This window comes from Gracilinanus agilis, chromosome 2 (assembly GCF_016433145.1).
Source record: "Gracilinanus agilis isolate LMUSP501 chromosome 2, AgileGrace, whole genome shotgun sequence".
NCBI classification, from domain to species: domain Eukaryota; kingdom Metazoa; phylum Chordata; class Mammalia; order Didelphimorphia; family Didelphidae; genus Gracilinanus; species Gracilinanus agilis.
The window spans coordinates 397,774,171-397,797,744 of NC_058131.1; the positions used below are offsets into that span (position 1 = coordinate 397,774,171).

Here is a 23,574-nt window from a genome sequence, read left to right on the forward strand (position 1 = left end):
TTATGATGAACAAACCAAACATCCTGTACTTTTTGTGTCAGTGAAAACCAATTCATAAATGAACAAATAGGGATCTTTTTTTAACCTCAGTAATAGAAATGGTTGTTTAAACAACTTAACTGACCATTAGACCCATACGTAGATGAGAATATATCTGAATATTCCATACATATATTAAAATTTCACACATTTTGCATTTTACACCAACGACTCAGCTAAGCCAATGCTTTCATGTGCTTATATTCATAACTAAGACATGGGAAATTTCTTATGCTAGCCAACGATCCTTTTTCATAATAGAATGCTGATTCTTTCACTTATGCTTTCCCTCCTGTGGACCAGGTCATATCTATAACACATGCCTATCAATAGTACATAAGACGTATCTAGTTCAAGGAATATACCATCTCGCTCATCTGAGGTCTAGAAACAATTGCTTTCAATTACTTTTCTTTATCCTGAGTTCTGCTTCATTCTTGATAGGGCTGCTACTAACAGGGAAAGAACCTGGAAATCTGTTGATTTATAAGGCATATAAGCATGTAAATTAGTAAAAGGTCAGCTCTAAGATTAAATTGACAAGACAGAGGAGGTAGCTGAAGAGTCGAGAGTTACTAAATCCTCTGGCTGGCATTAGGAGTGTTTATGTCAGATTGATTAACAGGAAAATCACCCCCATGGGATGATCCAGATAGTCACTAGTTCAGGCCATTTTTTCCCCTTCTCATTTTTTATGAGAGTGAATTACTAAATGAAATGAGGCAGATAGCCTGGGAGCCTGAAATCCTTTACGCAAATAAACAAATCAAATCTCAACCAAAGATTTAGGAGCTGCCAATAGCCAGATTTACATAGCCCAGAGAAGTTGAGATTTGGCAATGGGCCAGAGAATTGAGGCAGTATACACTGTATAGATTACCTAGGGAATTCAAGGGCATAATAGGGTAGACTGAATCAGACATAGGTGAATTTCCTAGTCAGTTCATCTTCATGGATTGCCCAAATTCACCAGATAATTGCCAATGCTCCACTTCACTTTGTGTGGTATAGATTTGATTTAAGTACGTATTTCTTGATCATAAGAGTAAGTTCTTATCTTGGCCACCTCCATTGAGGTAAATATCTGGATAATTGACAATCTCCATTTCATCTTCTCTGTTTCAATATAGTCGTTTCCCACTGTGCTAAATATATTTCCTATTCCCTAGTTTATTTATTCTTTTCCTCTTCCACTGGTATTTGCCTGAAGCCTTGGATTTACGTTATGGTTTCAGGTCTTTGGTCATCTCAAAGCCTCATTCTTCTATTTGAGTCTAATTGGCTGCCCATCAGAAGTTCATTGATCCAGAGGGTTATTGATTTAACATGGCTTGGCTCCTACTGCATCATAGATCATTCCATTGTCAGTTTGGTTGTTTTTCATTTTGTTCTACTTTTTTTGATGGAATCACCTTGACTCTCCACAACTCAATAATTAAATGTCAAAGGCACATTCATGTTCCTTTGAACCAGGCTGAACAAAAGCCTGGGGACCCAAAAATGAATATGCAATTGTCACTGAGAAAAATAATAACTTTATTTCTAATTAGGTATCATTAGGCTCCATCTTACTTAGAGATGTTTGCCCATCCACCCAGAGATGAAAGGTTTCTGATGACCCAGCATATATTTTTTAAACTAATTTTCCTCTCACCTTTAGACAGAAAAAAAGGTGTCTGATAGAGCCCTCACTACTAAGGAATAAGTAAAATGCAATGACATAGAAAAAGTCTACCTACCATCTTTCTATGTTTGAGACACTCCTCTTGAAATCATTTTATTTAGAATTAAAGAATATTTTGACTTCAAGTTGATTCCTTGAATTACTTAGAATACTCCAAAGAGAGATATTGTGAACTCTCTATTCATATATACAGCTTTCTAGGAAGGCCACAGTGAAAAAAAAGACTCCATTTCAATTGGCAAGGCAAGATGAGAAAACAGATATTTCAAACAAATGAGCTCTCTTGTCGCATCACAAGGCTGTGATTATTAAAGTTTAAGACTCTTTTCTTTCAGCAGGGGTGGAGAGCAATAACCATTTCATCTAAAACCAGGATGATGAAGGCAATATAAATCAAGTCCATTCCAGCAGATTTCATTTGGTCTAATTTTTCTACAGATATTAATCATTGTATAGTCCTGTGCAAATGACATCTAACTCCATTCCAACTAGGTAAAAAGAACACTCTGTCTGATTCTCTTTCTCAACTGTGTCATGTTGATAATATAAAAGAAAATAAATAAATTGGAACTTTGGTTTAGCAAGATTTCAAGATGCCAAGAATACTGAGATATTAAAGGAGAGAAATGGCCCTTGTTAAACCTATAACCCAGCATGCAAATTGGCAGAAACATTTATCTGACACAAAGTCACCAAAGAGGAGAGAGAGGAAAAAAAACTTTCATTCATTTTTCCTCTATAATTTGCTGTTTAAAACTGAAGTGCCCAAGGATTCTTTCTCATATCTCACAGACATGGAAAGAGCCTTTCACTTCCTAGAAATGAAAGACCATGAAAGTTGATGTTGACCAGATCAATGCAATCCAATGATAGAGAATGACAATATTCTAGATTTTCCCATGTACTAAAGCTATGCCTGATACTGTCTGGGCTGGGAGGCTGGAATGACTCCAATGAATCACAGATTCTGAATTCCAAATATAAAAATAAGGTTTTACTACTGTGATAGGGAGATAGTAAATAACAATTTTACAAATCATTCTATATTCCTGTCTATAATCTCCCAGAGCCAGCTTGTTTTGACACAGATGGATGAAACTCAAACATAAACTTTGAATTCAGGAAAGCAAAAGTGACTCTGAAAGAAGAGCAATAAATGAGAAGGATCAGCATGGGAAACCATAAACTAACATCCATCTTAAACAAACATAATCAATTGAAAAATGGAAGTTAATAAATCAGCTGTTGATCATTTTCTTGACAAATGTCAAAATGCTTTGAATTTTTGTTTGTATTTTTTACCACTGAAATGGCAGGTTGTATTGATATTGCATAAACATGACTTAGGAAGATAATATGTTTCAAAAGAAACCAGCAGTATATGAACATTTTTTAAACCCTTGTACTTTGGTGTATTGTCTCATAGGTGGAAGATTGGTAAGGGTGAGCAATGGGGGTCAAGTGACTTGCCCAGGGTCACACAGCTGGGAAGTGGCTGAGGCCGGGTTTGAACCTAGGACCTCCTGTCTCTAGGCCTGACTCTCACTCCACTGAGCTACCCAGCTGCCCCTTGAACATTTTTGATTAATTTTACTCTGACTACAGTTTGGGTAAGAAAGTTGTGTCTACAGTTAGCTTTCAAAAGGATAAAATGGCCTCATGTTTTTAGAAAATTCTTCCTGATGGATCTATGAGGATCACCCAAAAGAGCACAATATTAGAACTTATAGATATGACAATGGAAGCACCTCAATGACCCACAATAAATCTGTCCAGTCTTCCATTTTGCTAGTAAAAAGAAACAGATATTTGTGATAAATTGGGAGATTTGCAAACTATTTCTCTCATATATATTTGAGAATAAATATCTTATTTAGATCAAGGCTCTTCTGTGAAATAATACCTTCCCAAACCCTGAAATTCAGTGTACTGAGGTATGATAAAAGGGTTGGTGTATGTTAGAAAAATCATTGGATTTGAATTCAGAGGACTTTATTTCAATTTTTAGAACTGGTAGTCATCACTTGCATGACTTTGGATAAATCACTTAGCTGATCTGGTCTCAGTTTCCTTATCTATAAAATAATATGGTTGGAATAGTTGATTTCTGAGGCTCCCTCTATTTCTAAATCTTGTGATACTATGACTAACTTACTGCTTTGGCCATGTTGTTACCCCTTTCATCAAATAGTTTACCCAGAATAACACCAGTTAAATTTTTCTCATTCACTCAGTTTATAGTTTTTGTCAGAACTTTAGTTATCAGGAAATGAAAAGGATCAGAGTGGCTATAATGACATAAAGCTCTCTCCATAATAGGAATTAAAATTCTTTTGAAAACTTAAAACTTACTAAGAGGTTGTATATAGTACAGAGAGCATGGACAGATACTTGCAAACTTCTACCTCATGTGAATATTTCCCCACTTATATTTGATTCTCTCCTAAAGCAGCTAACAAGATGGCTCTAATCTAGGTTGTATAATTGCTCATGTTCATTTAGCATACCAAAAGAACCATTCTACCAAGTGCCGAGATTAATTGTAAACCAGTACTCACACAACTGACAAGCAAAAATAGTTTTGTTTCCTTGGACAATTCACATTGAAGAATGGAGTCTAGAGGTGGGGAAAAACAAAACAACAAACAAACAAAATCATCTTAAAAAAGTATTTTGCACCTAGTAGGCCCTTAAATTGAATTGAAGACTATGTTGTGTTCTTTTTTCCCCCTCTATTTCCTTCCTATCTCTAAAGCTAAAAGGAAGATGTGAACAGGTAGATGCAATAGCCAACTGATTGGGCAAACAAGATGAAGAGAAACTGTGATTGTATGTGAAGTTACATAGCAACATTTAATTTCCTATTTAAAAGTATGCAGCAGAAGTAAAAGTTTGCTTATCCTTCAAACTCTCTATCTCATGTCAGTTATTTGAGGATCCAAAGTGTATCTTGTTGACAATTTAACTGGATATGAATTGAAAGGGTGCTAGGATCAATGAAGATTTTTGGCCCAGAATTATTTGATAGCATTGTTGGGGAGGCCTTAAGAATTATTTGATCAGTGGGCCTGGGGATGAGCTTTCCCATTTCAATTTTCTTATTCCTGAATCTGTCTCTTTCCTGAAACCTCAGTTATTTAGATGACTATGTTTTAATCTGATGTTCAATGGCGTTGAAAAAATAAGTCATTTGTAGACTAACTAAAAACAGCTATAGCTAATAACTGACCACCATGGAGCAAATATATGAATAATTGTGTTGACATCTTAGTTCTCAATGCCTTTAAATAAAATGTTTAACTGTTTTTTGGAGATACAAACCTATACAGATCTTGACTGGATATAACTTTCTGTTTTGAAATGCAAATCTTGTGGAGCTTTCAATTACTGGTGACTAAAACTGAGGCAGAAGCTCTCATGCATTTAGCTTTGGGAAGAGATATGTAAACAGAAAGAGTTCATACGTTAATAATTATGTTTTGGTCATGACTTAATAAACCAAATTCTTTTCTTGAAAACATACATTTTCCCCATTATTTTAAAGTTCTTCATTTGGTGGTTCAAGTTAATGTTTTACAATAAAATATTCTTTCTAGTTCACACTGAAATCCATGTGCTGTGCCTAAGAGAAAGAACAAAAAATCTTCAATACCACAATCCTAAAATGAAGGTAAAAGAGTATCCATAGCAAATAAGATTACAAGGAGAACTACCACTCATTACTTTTTTACATAGTGATCTTGATTTCTGACAATAATCCAGTCAATCGAATACAGATAGGTAGCCCAATGGACCAAAATATCCATATAGGAATCTCAGTTATTCAGTTTGGCTTTCAACATAGGTAACATCAACAAGGTACTTGCTAAGGCTTTCCTTTCTGCAGTACAGACTTAGTCAAACCTTGGTATTTCAAGGGTAAGCAAAAGACACCAAAGTATCGTTGTCAGCAGTGTTGTACTCGAGTTAAGAAAAAAAAAATACACAAGAAAGGTAAGAAATCTTGTTGTGTTAGGAGGATTTAGGAAAAATAAAGCACATAGCAATTCAACTTTAATTTCTCTATTATAATCAGCACTGGTGAAAACCTTCAAAGGTAGTGCCATGCTCAGTTTTTGGTCCTACCACTAAAGAGAAATATGGAGAGCTGGAAGCAAGTATTGTATAAAGGCTTCAAAGATGTCTGAAGGTTAAGAAAATTAGTCTATATGAAAATTGGGTCTCTATTCTCCTATCAAAAAAAAGTTGAGGTGATTTAATAATGGTTTTCAGGTGTATGAAAGGCTCTTCAACAAATAATGGTCACCAGCTCTTCTCCCTCCACCCCTCAACACAGAAAAGAGTTACAATTTTAGCCCAGCGCTGACATGGGAATTAGTCTGTAAATAAAGAAGGATTACCTACTGGTGAGGTTCATTCACCATTGAAATGGTATCCGAATAAATGATATTAAATATCCTTCTTTGAAAAGCATTTCAAAATTAAATGAATTTCCATTGAACAGTAAAGGGTTCTGTCAGGAGGCAAGGGATTAAATGAAGTGACCTCACAGACATTTCCTGACCTCGAATTCTATGTAGCATGTATATGTATACGTGTGTGTGTCCCTGTGTGCACGCACACACACATACACACACACAAATAAACATGTACCAACAACATAGCCAAAATGATCTAGATAGCATAGTTTAAGTAAAAAGTCCGGAAAGTCCTTTCCTTTTCCCCATAAACAAAGTTAAAAACAAAATTAAAAATTGCAAATACAGCATCAAGCAAACCCCTTGTCCTCCATCACCCCATTCAGTGGCCCTTTCCACTGGGAGGGAAAACAAGGAACACTTGGTTTGGATTAGATGAACACCAGGTTCTCTTGGTTGCTGCTGTAACCATGTCTCCTATGTAACATTTTCAGTATGTGTGCGAGAGCTCACATACAAATAGCATTTTTGTTGTGCTTCCACATCTGGAAAAAACTTAATTACCCTGTGATTTTACATGAGAAGGTGAACTAGGCAAATTAGGCAGTACAAGATCAATGAACTGTTGTGGCCTAAAACATTCTTATTTTTTTCCTTTTAAAATATGAATATTCTTGTGTATGATGTTTATTTGGAAATGATAAGGTGTGTTATTCCCCCACCCCACCCCCCAGCCTTCTCCTATAGATGGTACTTTCTTAATAGTTCAGATTGCCAAGGATGTTTCCTTTCTGGGAACCTGTCTGGAATTTTGATCTTCAGAAAATCCTGGATGCATTTTTCTAGCTCTTCTTCAATGGAGAGCTTTTCCTTCACGGCTTTTTTTTTGCCCGAGTTAGACTCCCTGGAGCCAGTGGTCAGAGTCCGAAGCAAGTCGCTTTTCCGACGCATCTCCGACTGCTGGATCAGCTGCACAGGGCCCTTCTTGATGGGCCTGTCCAGAGTTTGGATGTTGGGTTGGCGAGTCACTGGCCCACAGATGACAGTCTCCTGCGGGGAGCTGGCTTCTGACTGGCTGTCACAGCTAGAGGTGGAGAGCTCATTGCATGAGGTGCCACTCTCCCCTTCCTTGTCACCTTTGCCATTTTTGCAACAGCAGTCACAGTGGGAGGAAGACCACCTGGAAGGCTCACCTGCAAGAGAGCACACAGGACCCAGTGGATTAATGGCAGCTCAGATGAATTAAAGTTCAGTCATGTTCACATACAAACATTTGGGAAAGGGGAAGTAAAGGAAGTGACATCTTTGCACAGTAATTGTTTACAATGGCTTACACTCAAAAAGCATCTAATAAATAATTGTTGGATTATATTTAATTGAAATACAATTCTCTTTACTACTACCTAGAAAATGAGGTGTGCCTGACTTGGAGTTGAGAGCCAGAGTTATTACATCTTTTCCATGTTCTCTTCATTACATTATCATAAACCAGTTTAAATCATGTTCCTCTAAGTAGTAAAAATATAATATTACATGCTAAGCCTAATAAAGAGGAGTCAAACTTTTCCTCAAGCAACAAATATTTTTCCAATATTAACAGTGTACTGATCCTGAGTGCTGACGGAGAAGGAAACAGAGCCCCTTCCTTAAAAGATCCTGTTTTAAACCAGAAAGAAAACCTGTAGGAAAATAGTCACTTGTTCTTAAATAGACATCCATTGAGCCTTGTTTTCCCAACTTCAGTGTGAGGAGGAAACAAACATTAAATCTCTCTAATAAAGTATCTGATGATTTGATTTATGTAGTCATATGTTGAGTTATCCTTGTGCTAGAATAGGTTCATCCTCTAAATAGCAAAAGCAAAATAGGAGGTATAGGGGATAGAGAGCATTAGGCCTGGAGTAAAAAAATGCCAAGTTAAATCTGGTCTCACATAGTCCCTAACTGTCTCACCCTGGGAAAGTAATTTAATCTTACAAAATAAGAATAATAATACAACTTTCCTTTCAAGGTTGCTATGAGGACCAAATGAGATTATAATTTCAAAGTATCTCACACATAGTAGGCACTTATTTATGCTTGGTCCCTCCCTCCCTTTCCTCTACCTCTGAGAGAAAAAATGTCCACTCAATTAATAAGGAACCCAACTCTAAACCATCTCATATCCTTTTTATTCTATTAAACAAAAGTTTGGGTGGAAACTTGTCTATGGCATGTGTATGGTGGACTCAGCTTCTCCATCAAACTCACATATAAAAACAGACACACATCATCATTATCATCATTAAATCGTACATTTAGAGAACCCTCCATATTTTCAATGTCATTCTCCAGCACCAAACTGCCACTTATTATCTGGATTTTACTTTCCTCTAATGTAAAATGAAGGAATAGGAATAGAGGCTCTCTAATGTCCCTTGTAGTTTCCTATGACACCATTACCTTATTCTATATGTTGCATGATGCACTCTGGCATACACATCACAAAAGGTAGAGGGGTTGCTGGTCTAGAGGCAATTTTCTGTTCCCATATCCTTGGTTCCTCTCTTCCCTAAAGAGCATATAAGTCCATCACAAGGGTCATTCTTTACTTGACCCTTCTTCCCCTTTGGAAAAGGAGAAGAGGAAGGAAGGATTGAAAAAAGGCAGGTATGTTGAAGGTTTCCATTTTTTGTCCCACTGAATGAAGGATAGAACTCACAAAAAATGTTAGCTTTCTTAGTTTTTAAAATAAAAATCAATTATCAAATTTGAATCACTGGAAGAAACTTTGTATAAGTTCTCTGTTTAGCCCTATTGACTATTGACTTTGAGAAGAGAGTTCTGTTTTTGAGGTACTTTTGTAATTTACATATGTACTTGTTATGAGGTAAGAAGATGACTCAATTGCCAGGAACTTTTCCTTTGGATGTAGCAGAACAGTAAGATAGCTCTGAGTATTCCATGCGTCCTTAGCACTCTGTAGCTCAGAGATTAACTGGGGCCTTAATTTTGCTTAGAAAGAGATGTAGTAGTGCCTTCTTGCAGCTGCATTAGTGGGAAGCTCTTTAAATGGAATATCTCTATTCATGTCATCGAGTAAACAAGTAGATTGCACCCTCTTCCTCCCATTCTCTAGCCAAACATCCCTAGCCCTACAGGGAGGGAATCCACATTATCAATAAAGCGAAATCCTGCCACAATCTTGTTTATGGGATGGAGGGTAGGAGAGAGACATGGAAATTATATTATTTCATAAATTTACCCTAAATATCTATCTATCTATCTATCTATCATCTATCTATCCATTTATTTATCTGTAGTGTGTGTGTGTATTTCATTTGTATTCAGATTGATTCTCTGCAATAATGATCCATGTTAGAATACAGTACTATGATATGATCTGAGTAGGGTAAAAAATTTGCACAAGCTAGGAAACTGGAACAGGAACAGACCAGTTCCTAATAGAATGCTAAGAGAGTCATGGATTGAAATGTCACCTGAGCTTCCAGTCAACTCAAAAAATTACTTTCAATTTATTTCAGGAGATAATACTACTATTCTGTTTTTTTTATGTTAGGGGTGGAGAAGAATAGGATGAATGGAAAAACTGGAGCCATTATTTTAATGAATTAGGGAATTACAGGTGAGACACTCTCTGCTACCTTAACTACAGCCTTAGAGAGTTGTCTATGTTACTAAGAAATTAAGTGGCTTGTCCATTGTTGCCCAGCTAGTTTGTGTCAGAGGTGGCAAGACTTAAATGAAAGTATTGGTAATTCCAAGGTTGACTTAAATGTAAAAACAAACAAAAAACAGAAAAGAATGAGTCTATTTTGGTTGGAGGTGAGGTCTGATAGAAAGCTACGAATATAAATCTGAAAAATGATCACAAGAATGATAGGAAATGCTCATCCTGTGTAGAAGAATTATAAGCTGGATCTCCCCCACTCCCCAAGAGCTTATCATCTGAAGAGAGTTTAAGAACTTGGAACAAGAGACTATAAATATGAAAGTTGAGGTGGTGTATGTCTGATTTAATTCATATGATCTGTGCAGTCATACAGACCTACACTTGTATACTTTGAACAATGGAAAGCTCTTCCAAGGGCACTTCTAAGCATCCAGAGTTTTTAACTGTTCCAGAATTACCAAATTCCAACACCTAAAGGTGTTACATAATTCCTTTAAATACCTTGCTGCTTCTGGTTGCAGCAGCAAACTTTGGATTGGCTTTTGCTGAGGTTTCATTGATGGGGTAAATAATTCCCTCTATAGATTAATAATTGATGAGCCCTAATTTACTGTGAAGAAAAGCACTTTATTCCAAGGAACAAACCTGCATCACTGATTTTTTTTCTGTTGTCTTTTTCTGACTAAAATCTCTACTCTCTGTATTATCCATCACTTGTACTTATTGTGAAAAACACTATAATTATTGGTATTATTTTATCTATATAATCAGTATTCATTACGTGTATATGATTAGTAACTTCTTTAGCAAATCTATGAGGTGCAGCCTGTTATAGTTTTGTGGATAGTGCACTGGACTTGCAATCAGGAAGACCTAAGTCTAAATCTTACATCAGGAACTTACTGTATGACTTTGGGCTAGTTGCATAACTATACTGGACAGTTCCTTCATCTCTGAAATCAAGAGGTTGGATCTGAAAACCTCCAAGTTTCCTTACAACTCTAAATCTATGCTCCTATGACCTCCTCCTACTCCCTGCCCAACCCTGCTTCTATGCAATGCACATGCCATGATTGATACCTACTCTAACTTCCTTTAATGTCAATCACAAATACCAACTTTCTTCTCTCCCTACTATAATTTGCCTTGGTTGAGTCACATCTGAAATACCACATTAACTTCTAGGCCTCACATTTTGGGAAGGATTTTGATAAACTGGAATGGGCCCAAATAATACAATGAATAATGTTTTGACTTTGGAAGCAGAAGACCTGGCGTCAGTCCTGGCTCTGCCACTTCCTAGTAATATGATCTTATTCAAGTTCTTTAACCTCTCTAGGGATTATTTTCATCATCTCATCTGCAATTGAGTGTTTTTGACTAACTCTTTGGAATAAATTGATTTTTATTTAAATTAATCTCTCCATTCCTCTACTATGGAGTTCTAAACTTGGAATGCTTTCTATAGAATTCAGGATTTCTACTGACTTGGATGAGGAAAAAATACATTGTGATTTTTCACTAACCTCTCAATGTAATTTTTATTTCTTTCAATTATTTAAGAAAATTTTTTCTGGGAAGGGGGTCTATAGACTTTACCAGATTGATAAAATTACTACAATATTAAAAAGTGTGAAGATCCCTGCTCTAAATAAAAGGAATCAACTGTTTGGAATTTCTTTGGTATCAGGATCCAATTGAATTGGAAACCCCATCTGCTTATCAGATTTTAAAAAATTCTCTAAGAACAGAATTAAACACATTCTGTGAAATAAAGACCATTCGGTAGTTTGCCTACTTGTGTTAAATATAAGAAGATTGCTTACTTATACTAAAAAAGGGTTTGGGAGGGCAGTATCTGAAAATAAACATCATTCTCTATTTCAGCTTCCTTTGCAAAATAAAGCATTTCTCCTACCTTAAACAAACTTTTAACTTCTAGAATTTAAAGATCCAACTTAGTGTTTTCATTTTACATTTCTCTTAGTCTTTTATTTCATAAGATCTAACACACATTTCCTAACTACACTGGATCAAGGGATGGTTCACTTAGAGAAGACCCGAAGAGCAGAGTACTACTTTAGAACACATATATTTACTAGCTTTGAGATATATGATTTTCACAATTCAGAATTAGAACTCAGAATGAGGTTAAAACTTTCTGCTCTGTATGGGGACAGAAATTATTCAAGACAAGGAATATGGAGTATATATATCTAGCCTCTCCAATTGCCCTTGAAAAGACTTTAATACAGTGAAAAGAAAACTTCACTGTGAGTCTAAAATACTGGGCTTAAATCCAGGATCTCATAACTACTATCACTGTGTTCTTGGGTAAATCATTTAATTTCTATGGGACACAGTTTCCTCATCTGTAAAATGGGAGCCTTAGAAGAGATGTTATTTAATTTATATTCTATCCACCAAATTATGACCTTCCTCTTTGGTCTTTTGCCACAGTTTCATTTGTTTCTTTCTTGCATATTTTCAATGAAGCAATTAATAATCAAATGAGTCAAAGAGTATTCTTTAAGTGCCTTACTATATACCAAGCATAGTTCTCAGTCCTAAGGATACAAAAAAAATGAAACATTCTCTGTCCTCAATGAGTTTAAATTCTACTGGAGAAAAGTAACTGGTGGTCCTCAGCATCATTATCATTTTTATGATATTAAGATGCCTCCAGTTGACTAGGAGAAGAGCACCAACCTTACAGGTAGGCCAGGCCAAAAGAAATTCAAGTCCCAAGCTGAATATGAATTAGTCCTTGTCAACCTACAGGGGATTCCCCCTGCCTTTCATGCATTCTCCCCTCCCTATTATACAGAATAAAGTTGCTATAGGGGTCCTTTTCAGGATTTTCTCTTCCATAAAACTTTTCAAGAATTGGGTAAAACTTTGCAAGAAGAAACACTATTTTTGAAATAATAATAAAATGCTATATAGTGCCATTGCTAAGTATTTTACAATTATAATTTCATTTCATCCTCATAACAACCATGAGAGATAAATGCCATTTTATAGATGAGCAAACAGAGAGCTAGTATAATGCTTAGTCCCAGATCCTAGAGTATTAAGCTCCCTGTTAGCATCTACTTTGCCACCTTGTAGGTATAGTGACTGGGCTGTCTTTATGGAGCTTCTCATCAGTCACTGCTGGGCATGAGTAGCACTGATGTCCTGGAACAGAGTCTACATACATTTATGACTTTGCAGAAAAGGCATGAGGGTCCTCCTGGTTCCCGACTGTGTATGTGTGCAGGGCAGACTCTTGTAGGATCATTGATGACTTTTGAGCTGGAAAGGACCTCAGAGACCAAGATATAGAACCTCCTTTCCTTTACAACTAAGGAACCTGAAACTATTCTGAAAGGATGTTAAGTGACTTGACCAAGGACACAGAGGCACTGTCAGAGGTAACCTTGGAACTGAGGTCCTCTGACTCCAGAACTAATGCTCTTTCCATTGAGCCAGGCTCCTCTCTTGCTGACTTTTTAGAGTCAATAATAAAGCCCCCGTTCAGCAGCTCCTAAAATGCTTGATGGAACCATAGGAGAAAATTCCTCAGAGCAAAGTTTTAGTTGAAAACTGGTTCTTGGAATCTAAGTCTTATACATGGAATCGAGTTAAATAAGTATCTATTAAGTACTCACTAATGTGCAGACACCTTGCTAAGCTTTCGAAATGTGAACAAAAGTGACTAAACCAACAACAAAAACAGTGTCTACTTTCAAGGAGCTCACATTCTATTGGGGGAGATAACTCACCAACAACATGTATAAAGAAGGTAGTTGGGTGCTGCCAAGTGGCTCAGTGGATTGAAATCCAGACCTACAGATGGGTGGTCCTGGGTTCAAATCTAATCTCAGACAATTGGATGACCCTGTGTAAATCAATTAATCTCCATTGCCCAGTCCTTATCTCTTTTCTACCTTGGAACCAATACACAAGATTGATTCTAAAACAGAAGGCAAGGGTAAAAAAAAGATATTTAAAAGGATAAATTAGAAATAATCTCAGATTGAGCATAGTTTTAAGGGAGATTGGGAAAATCTTTTTTTTTTTTGCATTAGATGGAGGAGTTTTATTCTACTTTATAAAATGTAAGATAAGGGAAATCAATGAGATATGTGCTACAAATGTTGTAGTTGCATATAACCTTTGGAGATATTAGGAGATATTAGAAAAATGAGAGGACTAGTGAGGGGCATATGTGATTAATCTTGGTTTCCCCTACCGCAATCTTCATTCTGAAATTCCTTATGGTAGATAAGGGCTAAAACTGGAAAAGCTAAAGACTATCTCTTCCCCCATGAAAAATTCAAACTGAGCCTAGTGAAACATGACTTTGCAAACTCACAAAGTGCTTATGCATTTTTAAAATAGGCAGCTCTGCAATCTACCCACACTTCAAATTCTCCACCTGCTAATGGTTGTGAACACAGTGCACATCATTTACAGAAACAGCTGGGAAAACTGCTTTCCCCTGTCTTCTCTGTCAATGATGTAGGAGCCTGTCAGTCTGGGAGCTAGGTGGCCAAATTTAATTTATGGAAGCTGCTGTTAGACTTTCTTGGTATCCTGGCCGAAAAGTCAATAATGGCTAAATTGATGTTTTCATAATTCTGCTAGCCTTGGGAAAGACATTGCACAGTGAAGACCAGTAATGCATGCACTGTGTAAGCTTCCGAGAAATGTGTATTCCACCTTGACACTCACTGTGGCTTGCTTGGGGTTGACCTTTTCAACTCAGCTGCATTTGGCCTGTGATGATGCCACTTGCTGTTTTCCAGAAAGAAGTGGGACAACAGCAGACGGTTATTAAGGAGTACTATTATGGAACAAAGTTGTGTAGGGGTTATGAAACCAAAATCGGACTCTCTCCCTGCCCTGGAGGAGTATAACATACAATGGGGGAGTTAGGACCTGAAAAGTTCAGAGAAAAGAAAAAAGGATGCGTTGGTGAAGCTATCCATGAGAATCACAAAATCATAAGAAGGTCATGGGATTTCCTTAAAGATAGAAGGAAACTCGGAAAGGAGTTATTTGTATGCCCTCATTGAACAAGAATCTGAGGCCCAGGTAACTTTCCTAAAGTCATACATAGAGGGTATAATAAAGCTCAAATGAGAGCATGTACTCTCTAACTCCAGATCTAGTTGTTTTCCAAACAAAACTAGTATAAAACATATATTTTTGGAGGAAGGATTAAATATTCCAGTATGGAGTTCAAATGATTATAGCAAGTTAGTAATAATAAGGAAAGTATGGACAGCAAAGGTGATGTTTTAAAGAAAATGAGATTCCCTAGGGGCAAGAATCCAACAGTGTTATATCAGATAGAGAGAGCAAAGGACCAAAAGCAGGATAAAGACTGGATATAGTTAGTAAGAAATGTAGAACTGACAACAAAAGGGAACAGAGATTTGGGAAAAGAGGGTTATAACAGTTTTTTAAGGAAAAGTCTTAATATAAAGATAAAAATGAGGAATAAATGGGGAAAGAGTCAAAAAAGAAAGAGATAAACCCAAAATAGCAATGATGTCTACCCCCCCTACAGAGTCTTTTTAGGAGTGATTGAAGATTGCATTGCTACAGGTGGAAGATAGGTCAGCAGGAATCCATGGCAACGGGGAGAAGAGAAGAGAATCATTTAGGATACTTTCTGAAGGACCAGCAGGAGGATTTTACACATGTCTAAATGAAGGAAGAAAAAATGAAAAATAGGACAAAAAGAGATGACTGGAGTAGCCTGCCCCATGGGAAAGATAACATGGCATTGCGTGGTTTTTAAAGGGAGAGTAAGAATTAAGCAGAAAGATGATACATGCTTTCACTTCAAATGTTCAATTGATTGGTAGGTAAACCTTTGAGGGAAATATGGGGAAAGCATGAAAAGACACTTATGAAATCATTAATAATAAAAGGTATGCAAATTAAAATAAAGGCCAGAGGTATCATCTCATGCGGGAAAAAAAGTTAAAATGATAAAAAACAAACCATAGAAATAGTCTGGGATGGAGGAGGTGTGGGAAGGCAGGTATATATCAGCATACTCTAGGTGGAGCTAAATATTGTTCTAACCATTCTGCTAAACAACTTTGAACAATATGAAAAAGTTAGTACATTTTTTTATGTTTTTTAGCCTGTCAATCCCACTTATTGGTCATATAGACCCAAGAAGTCCAATGTCAGAAAGGTCCCCTAAGTAACAAAATAAGAGAAGAAATTATAAATATGGAGAATTTAGTTAAGTTTGAGGTGATTAATTTGATCTGAAAAAGAGTGAAGCAAGCAGAACCAAGAGAACAACATAAAGACATTAGTATACATGAAACAACACTAAAAGACAACAGAATTTAAATCAATGAAATAGCTAATCTTGACTCATAAGGACTAATAAGAAAACTGCTCTCTTGAAGTAGGAAATTAAGAATAGAACAAGGGCATAAAACGAGGCATATAATTAATTAGTTTATTTTGCTTTATTTGTAATTCTTTGTTACTATGGAGGGTTTTATAGGGAGGGAGGGGTTTTTAAAATGACAAGCTTATAAAAAGAATACATCAAACATAAGAAATCAAAGTAAAGAAAGAGAAAAAGTAGGAAGGAAGGAAAGAAGGAAAGAATGAAGGAAGGAAGAAATTGCCAAAGGCCTTTAAGTAAACCCACTTAAAAAAATGGGAAGATACTTTTGGTTAAGTCCCAGAGGACAGAATGAATGTGTTTCTGTGGAAACTAAAGTAAAAACAAAGAGATGATGTCTAAATCCATCGACAGTGATGTGACCCATATAAAAGAGGAAAAATAAGATTTTTTTCATTTATTAAAAAAAATTGAATCATCATTTTAATCATCAAAATTAGTCATGGCCTATTTTCAGTCACTATGATTCATTAATACCAAGAATTCCCTGAAGGCATTTTCCAGCATAAATAAAATTAACCTTTATTACTTTTCACTCTTGGGCTCCCATGTACATGTTGCTAATTTAGTAGAAGGATTTCATTGCTTGGAGGCACCCTCAAAAAAACAGTTAAAAACTAATACACTTTATCCTTTAATAATTTGTTTATATGGCCTTTATAAGGCAGTAGAATTTTGAATTTTGACTTTCTACCTTTCCTAAAGGCCCCCCAAAAGAGTCTTATTGGCATATATATTTTTCCTTTATTTAATCTATTTCTTTTTCTCTCTCTCCCCTTCATCTGACTTCCTCAGAATGAAGCAGTGAAAATATCTACAAATATTTATAGATATAGAATCAGAGGACCCTGGCTCCAATATTGCCCTTTGCTTTTTTTTATTGAGTGACATTTAGAAAGTTACTTAAAACTCTCTTCTATTGTTTCTGTATCTAACCGATGATACAACTAAATTAAATAATCTCTAAATTACCTTCCAGATCCAAATCAATTATCCATGATTGTTATACCAGCTTTCTTAGCTACCACCATAATATCTATCTTTCTATCTTATCTATCCAATAAATTTTAATTTTTGATATTACAGGTCAGTATGTTGTGACTGGTGAATTTCTTGATGGTCCTCTCCTCCTAGACTTTTCCATCAGATTGATCTATATATTTATTAGGCCTAATTTCTTCCTTTCTCCACATCAAACTCTCCTTTTAAACAATAAGGGATCTTTCTTTCCATCTGAACCAGCAATGTTAGATTCATCACCACCACCACCACCATCATGTATTTTACAATAGCTGTGACTGAAATCTTATAACTTGGGCACTGATATGCTTCTTATATGTTATTTCCCCCTAATAGAATGAAGGGCAGTAACTGTTTCATATTTGTTTTCATTTTTCCTCTATTGCTGAGCATGATGCCTAGTATTTAGTTGGTGCCTTAAAAACGCTCTCTGATTAGTGTGCTCTGAGCATCAAAAAATATCCCGTTAAGCCAGAGAGAAAGAAGTACTTGGGTCAGACTCTAGTACTCATAATGATTAAACACTATGTAGGTATGCAAGCAATAATTATTCATATATCTACTTTTAAATTACAGAAATGCATTTCATGCATGGCCGTCAAAATACTTTCTGACTGCTTTTGTTAAAGACACTAACTCTTGAAGAGTGCATCAATAAAACAAGAGAATGAAACCTAATATGATTGTCCTGCCTTTCTTATTGTATAAATGAGAGGGGATTTCAGTTGAGAGTCATAAAATTATAGATGAAATAAATTTCAAGTTTTTCTGTTGTTTTTATTTCATATTTTATCATCACTGATGATCCACCATAATAGTCCTGAGAATAAATCAACAGAATATGAAGCACATATTTAATTAAATGAGGTAGACGATACAGAATTGGTCACCCTTTTTCATTTATTAAAAATATAACATTTCTCAGCACCCCTTAATGAATATTCATTCACCAATGGTATGAGACAGAAACTGATAGCTATTATAGCTTGTGTTTTTATTATAAATGTGAACTTAAAGAAATGTGAAAATCCATACTTTGTAGAAGTGAGGTTTTATGGACATAGAATATTGCATATCCTATCAGATGGTAAATATAAAAGTCAGTTTTGCTTAATTTTTTTCCCTTTCTTTCTTAATTTCTTTTTCCAATGGGTGAAAAACTGAGAAGTATATATTCAGAACTGAAAGTGGTATAAAAAAGCTATAAATAAAAATGAGAAGAAAAGAAAATTGGGCAATTAAAAAATCCGATCTAAATTTTTCTTAAAGTTGCTCTTGGAAAAAATCTTAAAACCCACATACCTAGGATTAAATATTCTCCTATGATTTCATCATATGTGAATTACATATTGCTTAAAACTGTATTCTTAACATTTATTTTCAAGCTGCATTACCTATTTTGTTTTTTTTCCTAAGAGAAGATCACAGAAATCCCAACTTTTGGAAAAATCATTATGAGATGATCAAAAACATTAGTAAATAAACTAGGGAGTGGTTATTCACATTGTTAAAAGGATTTTCTTCGTGAAAGAATTCACCAGAAGGAAGCTCCCCTAGTACAAAAAAAGTATTTACAGATATTAATGACCTGGGGGCTTAGAGGAAAGTGTAGGATGGGAAAATATTTTTTAAATTAAAGAGTAAAGGTAGCTAATGCCAACTGAAGAATAACCAGAAATAGAGAAACAAATTGTTCATTTGGATAGCATAAAGTAGCTATATTATATGTAGAAGAATATCATTAGACACTCAGAAATTCACAGGAGACAAAATCCAAAAAAAAAAAACAAAACAGCCAGTAATAAAACCCATGATCTCATATTTCTCTACACAAATACACTAACCATGGGTGACAGGGGATAAACCTGATATCTTAAAGCAAGGAAGAAAAATTGACTTCATAAATATCATTGAAAGTCAGCTGGGATGGGATTTGTAGCTGTACTCTGGCTCTTGAAGGATATACATATTCTTATTTAAAAGATACAGAATAAATAAAAGATGAAGAGAAATAGCACTGAATATTAAGATATAATATTAGTTATAGGAACTAGTTTGTGGATGCATAGTGTAAAGCCTTTGGGTAATCAACTGAGAAAAAACAGAAATATTATTGTTGGAGTTTACAATAGACCACCTTAACAGAAGGAGAAAATGGATGAGGAGTTTAGTAAACTTTTCATAAGTCTGTATTGATTTAATAGTGCATAAATTATGTTTTCAAAGATTTGAAAAATTTAAATTAATATTTCAGAAACTACCTAAACAAAACAAAATCATATCATGAGATAAACACACATATAATGTTATTATATGTACCTACATGTGGATATATACATATATGAATACGCAAATATCTATATCTATTGATATGTAAGAATTTATATTAGTTGTCTATCTTGAATACAAAACTCTTATCAGAGATATTTAACACAAATAATTTCTTCCATTCAACCACTCTACTTCTTATCCTAGATTAATTAATCATGTGTATATCAAAGCTTTTAATTTCACCTTATTAAAATGATCTATTTTATCTTTTTATAATTGCCTCTTTCCCTTGTTTGGCTAAGAAAACCATTTCATAGATGTAAAAAAAGTATGTGATCTACTTTTCTTCTAAACTTTATAGTAATATTTTAATATTAAAGTCATATATTCATTTTGAAATTAGGATATAAATCATCTGGTGATCTACTTTCTAGTGATGTCTATCCACATTTAGTTAATCCAAGATCTGTCTTCATCCCTACAGCTCAATGACTTACTTTCAAAATTTATAGGAAGTGTCAGGGTTTATGCTTCATTGGCATATCCTTTGAGAACTAAGTTCATGCCATGAGAATATACCAGAGGATGAGTGGGTTATTGTTATTTAATTTTTGAAATTTTGTAATTTTTAATTTATTAGGTTTGATTTATTTTCTAAAAAGTAGATACCAGGCAGCATAAAAGCACTGAAAGGAGAAAAAGAGAAGTATATAGAAAGAATAAAGAAAGAAAATATGATGGGCAATGAGTTTGATCTCTACTAATAATTCTTTACACCATTATTAAAATTGGTCCTCTCAATGTACTTGATTCAGTCTCAAGTTAAAGCTATGTGATAGGTCGATGGGGATACGATTGGGGATGTAGACTTTTAAACAATCACCCTAATGCAAATATCAATAATATGGAAATAAGTCTTGATCAATGACACATATAAAACACAGTGGAATTGTTCATTGGCTTTGGGAGGGGGATGGAAGAAGGGTGGGGAAAGAACATGAATCATGTAACCATAGAAAAGTTTTCTTAATTAATCAATAAAAAAGAAAGCTGAAAAAATAAAGCTAATGTGAAATTTAGAACTATGTAAGCAGAGGTCAACATCGTGAACATAGCATATGGCACTGGCCCAACCATTCTACTGGGGATGCTAAAGCCAAGCTAAGCCCACAGAAAGAAACAGAGGAAGATTAATGGCTCTTTTCCATTTGATGAAATAGAAAAATCTGCTCATTTTCACCATGCTATCTTCATATCTGAAAAGTTGAAAGGAGTAGGTCATATTATCTATAGGTGCATCTATATTTCTCTACAACTAATTAATTCAACAAATTGACTATCTTTTACAGGATTTCAATTCGGAGAATCTTCTGTCTTCAGACCAATATTATACCAGACACTTTCATAAAAGCTCACAATTTTCAACTGTTATAAATATCAAAAGGATTTGGAAGTATCCATTAAAATGACAAGAAGGTTAGCATATTCAATGCCAAGACTGAAGGAGATGGTGTGTAAGAAACACAGTAGATAGGGACATAGACCTCAAGGCAGGAAAGTCTATTTTTGATATTAGCAATGATGTCAGAGCAAGATGAGTAAGTGTCATAGTCAAGGGCTGTCATGCAACTACTTCAACATATATTTAGAAAGAACACTAAATCAAGTGAAAATTGGGAAATTCATGGAAAAACCAAAATGGGTATTGTTTTTCTTTTAGGTTAACACAGAGGAAAGGCCAGAAGTTTGCAGGTACTGGAGTGGAGATGTATCCAAAATGGGCACAGATTTCTATCACTGAGATTTGAGTGGGACCTGTATCTATCTTTTGAAGAAAGGACAAGTATAGAGGTAAACTTACTGCTGGGTTTCTCTCTCTCCCCAGAATTCCTTTAAGCAAACAGTTCTTTACTGAACAAGGACTATCTTCCTAGGACAGTACTTTGAACCTAGAACCTTCTAGCTGAGAGGCAGTGTCTACTGGATTTTAAAGGAGGTGAAAGGTAGCAGTTTAATTTAGTTTAGAAGTTTAAAGCACAAGGTCAACTAGAATTCCTGGAATAAATGTGACAAGAGTTTATTCCTAGATACTGAGTACTTGATCTATTCCACTGATCCACCACTCCATTTCTTAGCCACTGCCAGATTGTTTTGATGATTACTGTTTCCCTTGATATCCTTGATATTTTGTCTTTCCAGATTAATTTTGTTGTTATTTTTTCATCTCTATAAAATAATTTTGGGGGGCATTTTTATTGGTATGGAACAGAATAAATATATTAATTTAGGTAAAAGTGTCATTTTTATCCTATAGGTTTAGCCTACACGTAAGCAATTGTTATTTTTCTGGTTGTTCAGATCTGACTTTATTTGTGTGAAAAGGAAATAAGTGTTTAAGAATATTATCCATGGAAGCTCTAGAGTAAAGACTTGGATAGATAATTAAGAGTTTAGTATAGTACCAGAAGTATACAACTTTGCCAAATAACATTCTTCCTGAAAGTTAGAATTACCAAATGGAAGTTGATTAATCTATGAGACAAGAAATATTAAAAAACAATTTTAACAGACTAAAAATAAAGGAGAAATATAAGGTATCATATTAAAAACAAGTCTCTGAAAAAAGATAAAAGAGGAAAAAAGAATCTAAAAATCACTGGACTACATTAAAGCCATGGAAAAAAGAAGGAAAAACCTTGGATTCCATATTTCAATAAATCTTAGATGAGAACTATCTAGAACTACTAAAACTAGAAAGCAAAGTGAAAAAAATAATTCACTGGTCACCTCCTGAAACAAGCCCCAAATTAAAAGGTCTAGAAACATGAAAGCCAAAATTCAGTACCTCCAGATCAGAAAAATACGGCAAATACTGAGAAAGATTCAAGTGGTACGGAAAAAGTGTCAGGGTCATATAAGTTTTATAAAAGTAATTATACAGAATGAGCAAACTTGGAATATATTAAAAATGATATCTGTCTATCAATCTAGATATAGATATGTGTGTATTCATATAGTGACAAACATGCAATACACAGTTATACATGAATGTGTACATATATAGGTACAAAAATATACATACATGCATGCATGTATTATATATACACACATTTTGGCTTACAACCAAGAATAACCTATCCACCAAATATTGAGAATAATAAGTATACAAGGAGAAAATGGATTTTCAGTGGAATAGAGATCTTCCAAGCATTCCTGAAAGATCAGAACTAAATAGAAACACAATAGTCAAGAGAGAATAAACGCTAAATTTAAACAAGAAATGATTGAGGACTAAACAAAGATTATAATGTTAACCTTCTAATAATAGTGAAGAAATGTCACCTCAGAACTCTGATATAGCATTGTTCATAAAAGTAGTTAAATATGAAAGAGGGCCTGGGAGTGGTTGCACTATAATTTATAATTTTAAAAATAAGAAAAAAGAGAAAAAAGGAATTTTTTTAGGGAACAACACATGAATAATGGGGAAGACACACTTTCACATAATCATAGTGTTCAAGTCTAGGAAAGAGTAGGAATGTGTGAAGTTAGCACCACTCCAATCTCACTTTTATCTGAATCAATAAAATTAAGATAGAATACATACACATAAACATAGAAAGAAGTTGGTTGATGATATATTTAGTTTAACAGGGAAACAGGAGGGATAAGAGAGAGGGGAAAAGGCAGGAGGATATATTCAGAGTTACAATTAAAATAAATTCCAGTATCTGTAAAGTTTGTAAAGGGCAAAGTAAAAAAGGAAAGAAAAAAAGGATAAAAACAGTTATTGGATACTGGTCAAAGGAAAAGAGAAAAGGAGCAGAGGAGCATAAAAAGTTTGTACAGAGCATAGATTACCAGTATTGATACTTTTCCCTTCATAACCATCTTTGTAAAAGAGGGGTTGGAAGCAAAGAGAAAAAATAGTAATAAAAATTTATATTTACATAGAAACTTGATGTTTGCAAAGCAATATATATACATTACCTTGTTTGAATTTGATATTTAAAAGTGTTTACTTGAACAATAAAATTCAGCT

General features: G+C 34.8%; 1 protein-coding gene across 1 annotated transcript in view; it reads right to left on the reverse strand.

The window, feature by feature from the left end:
• Positions 1-6,882: 6,882 nt before the first annotated feature.
• Positions 6,883-23,574, reverse strand: part of KCTD16 (potassium channel tetramerization domain containing 16) — a 324,481-nt gene continuing 307,789 nt past the window's right edge. Inside the window, exon 2 of the mRNA XM_044661814.1 lies at positions 6,883-7,334. Within this exon, the coding sequence (XP_044517749.1) occupies positions 6,883-7,334 (452 nt within the window). The remainder of the gene's footprint in view (positions 7,335-23,574) is intronic.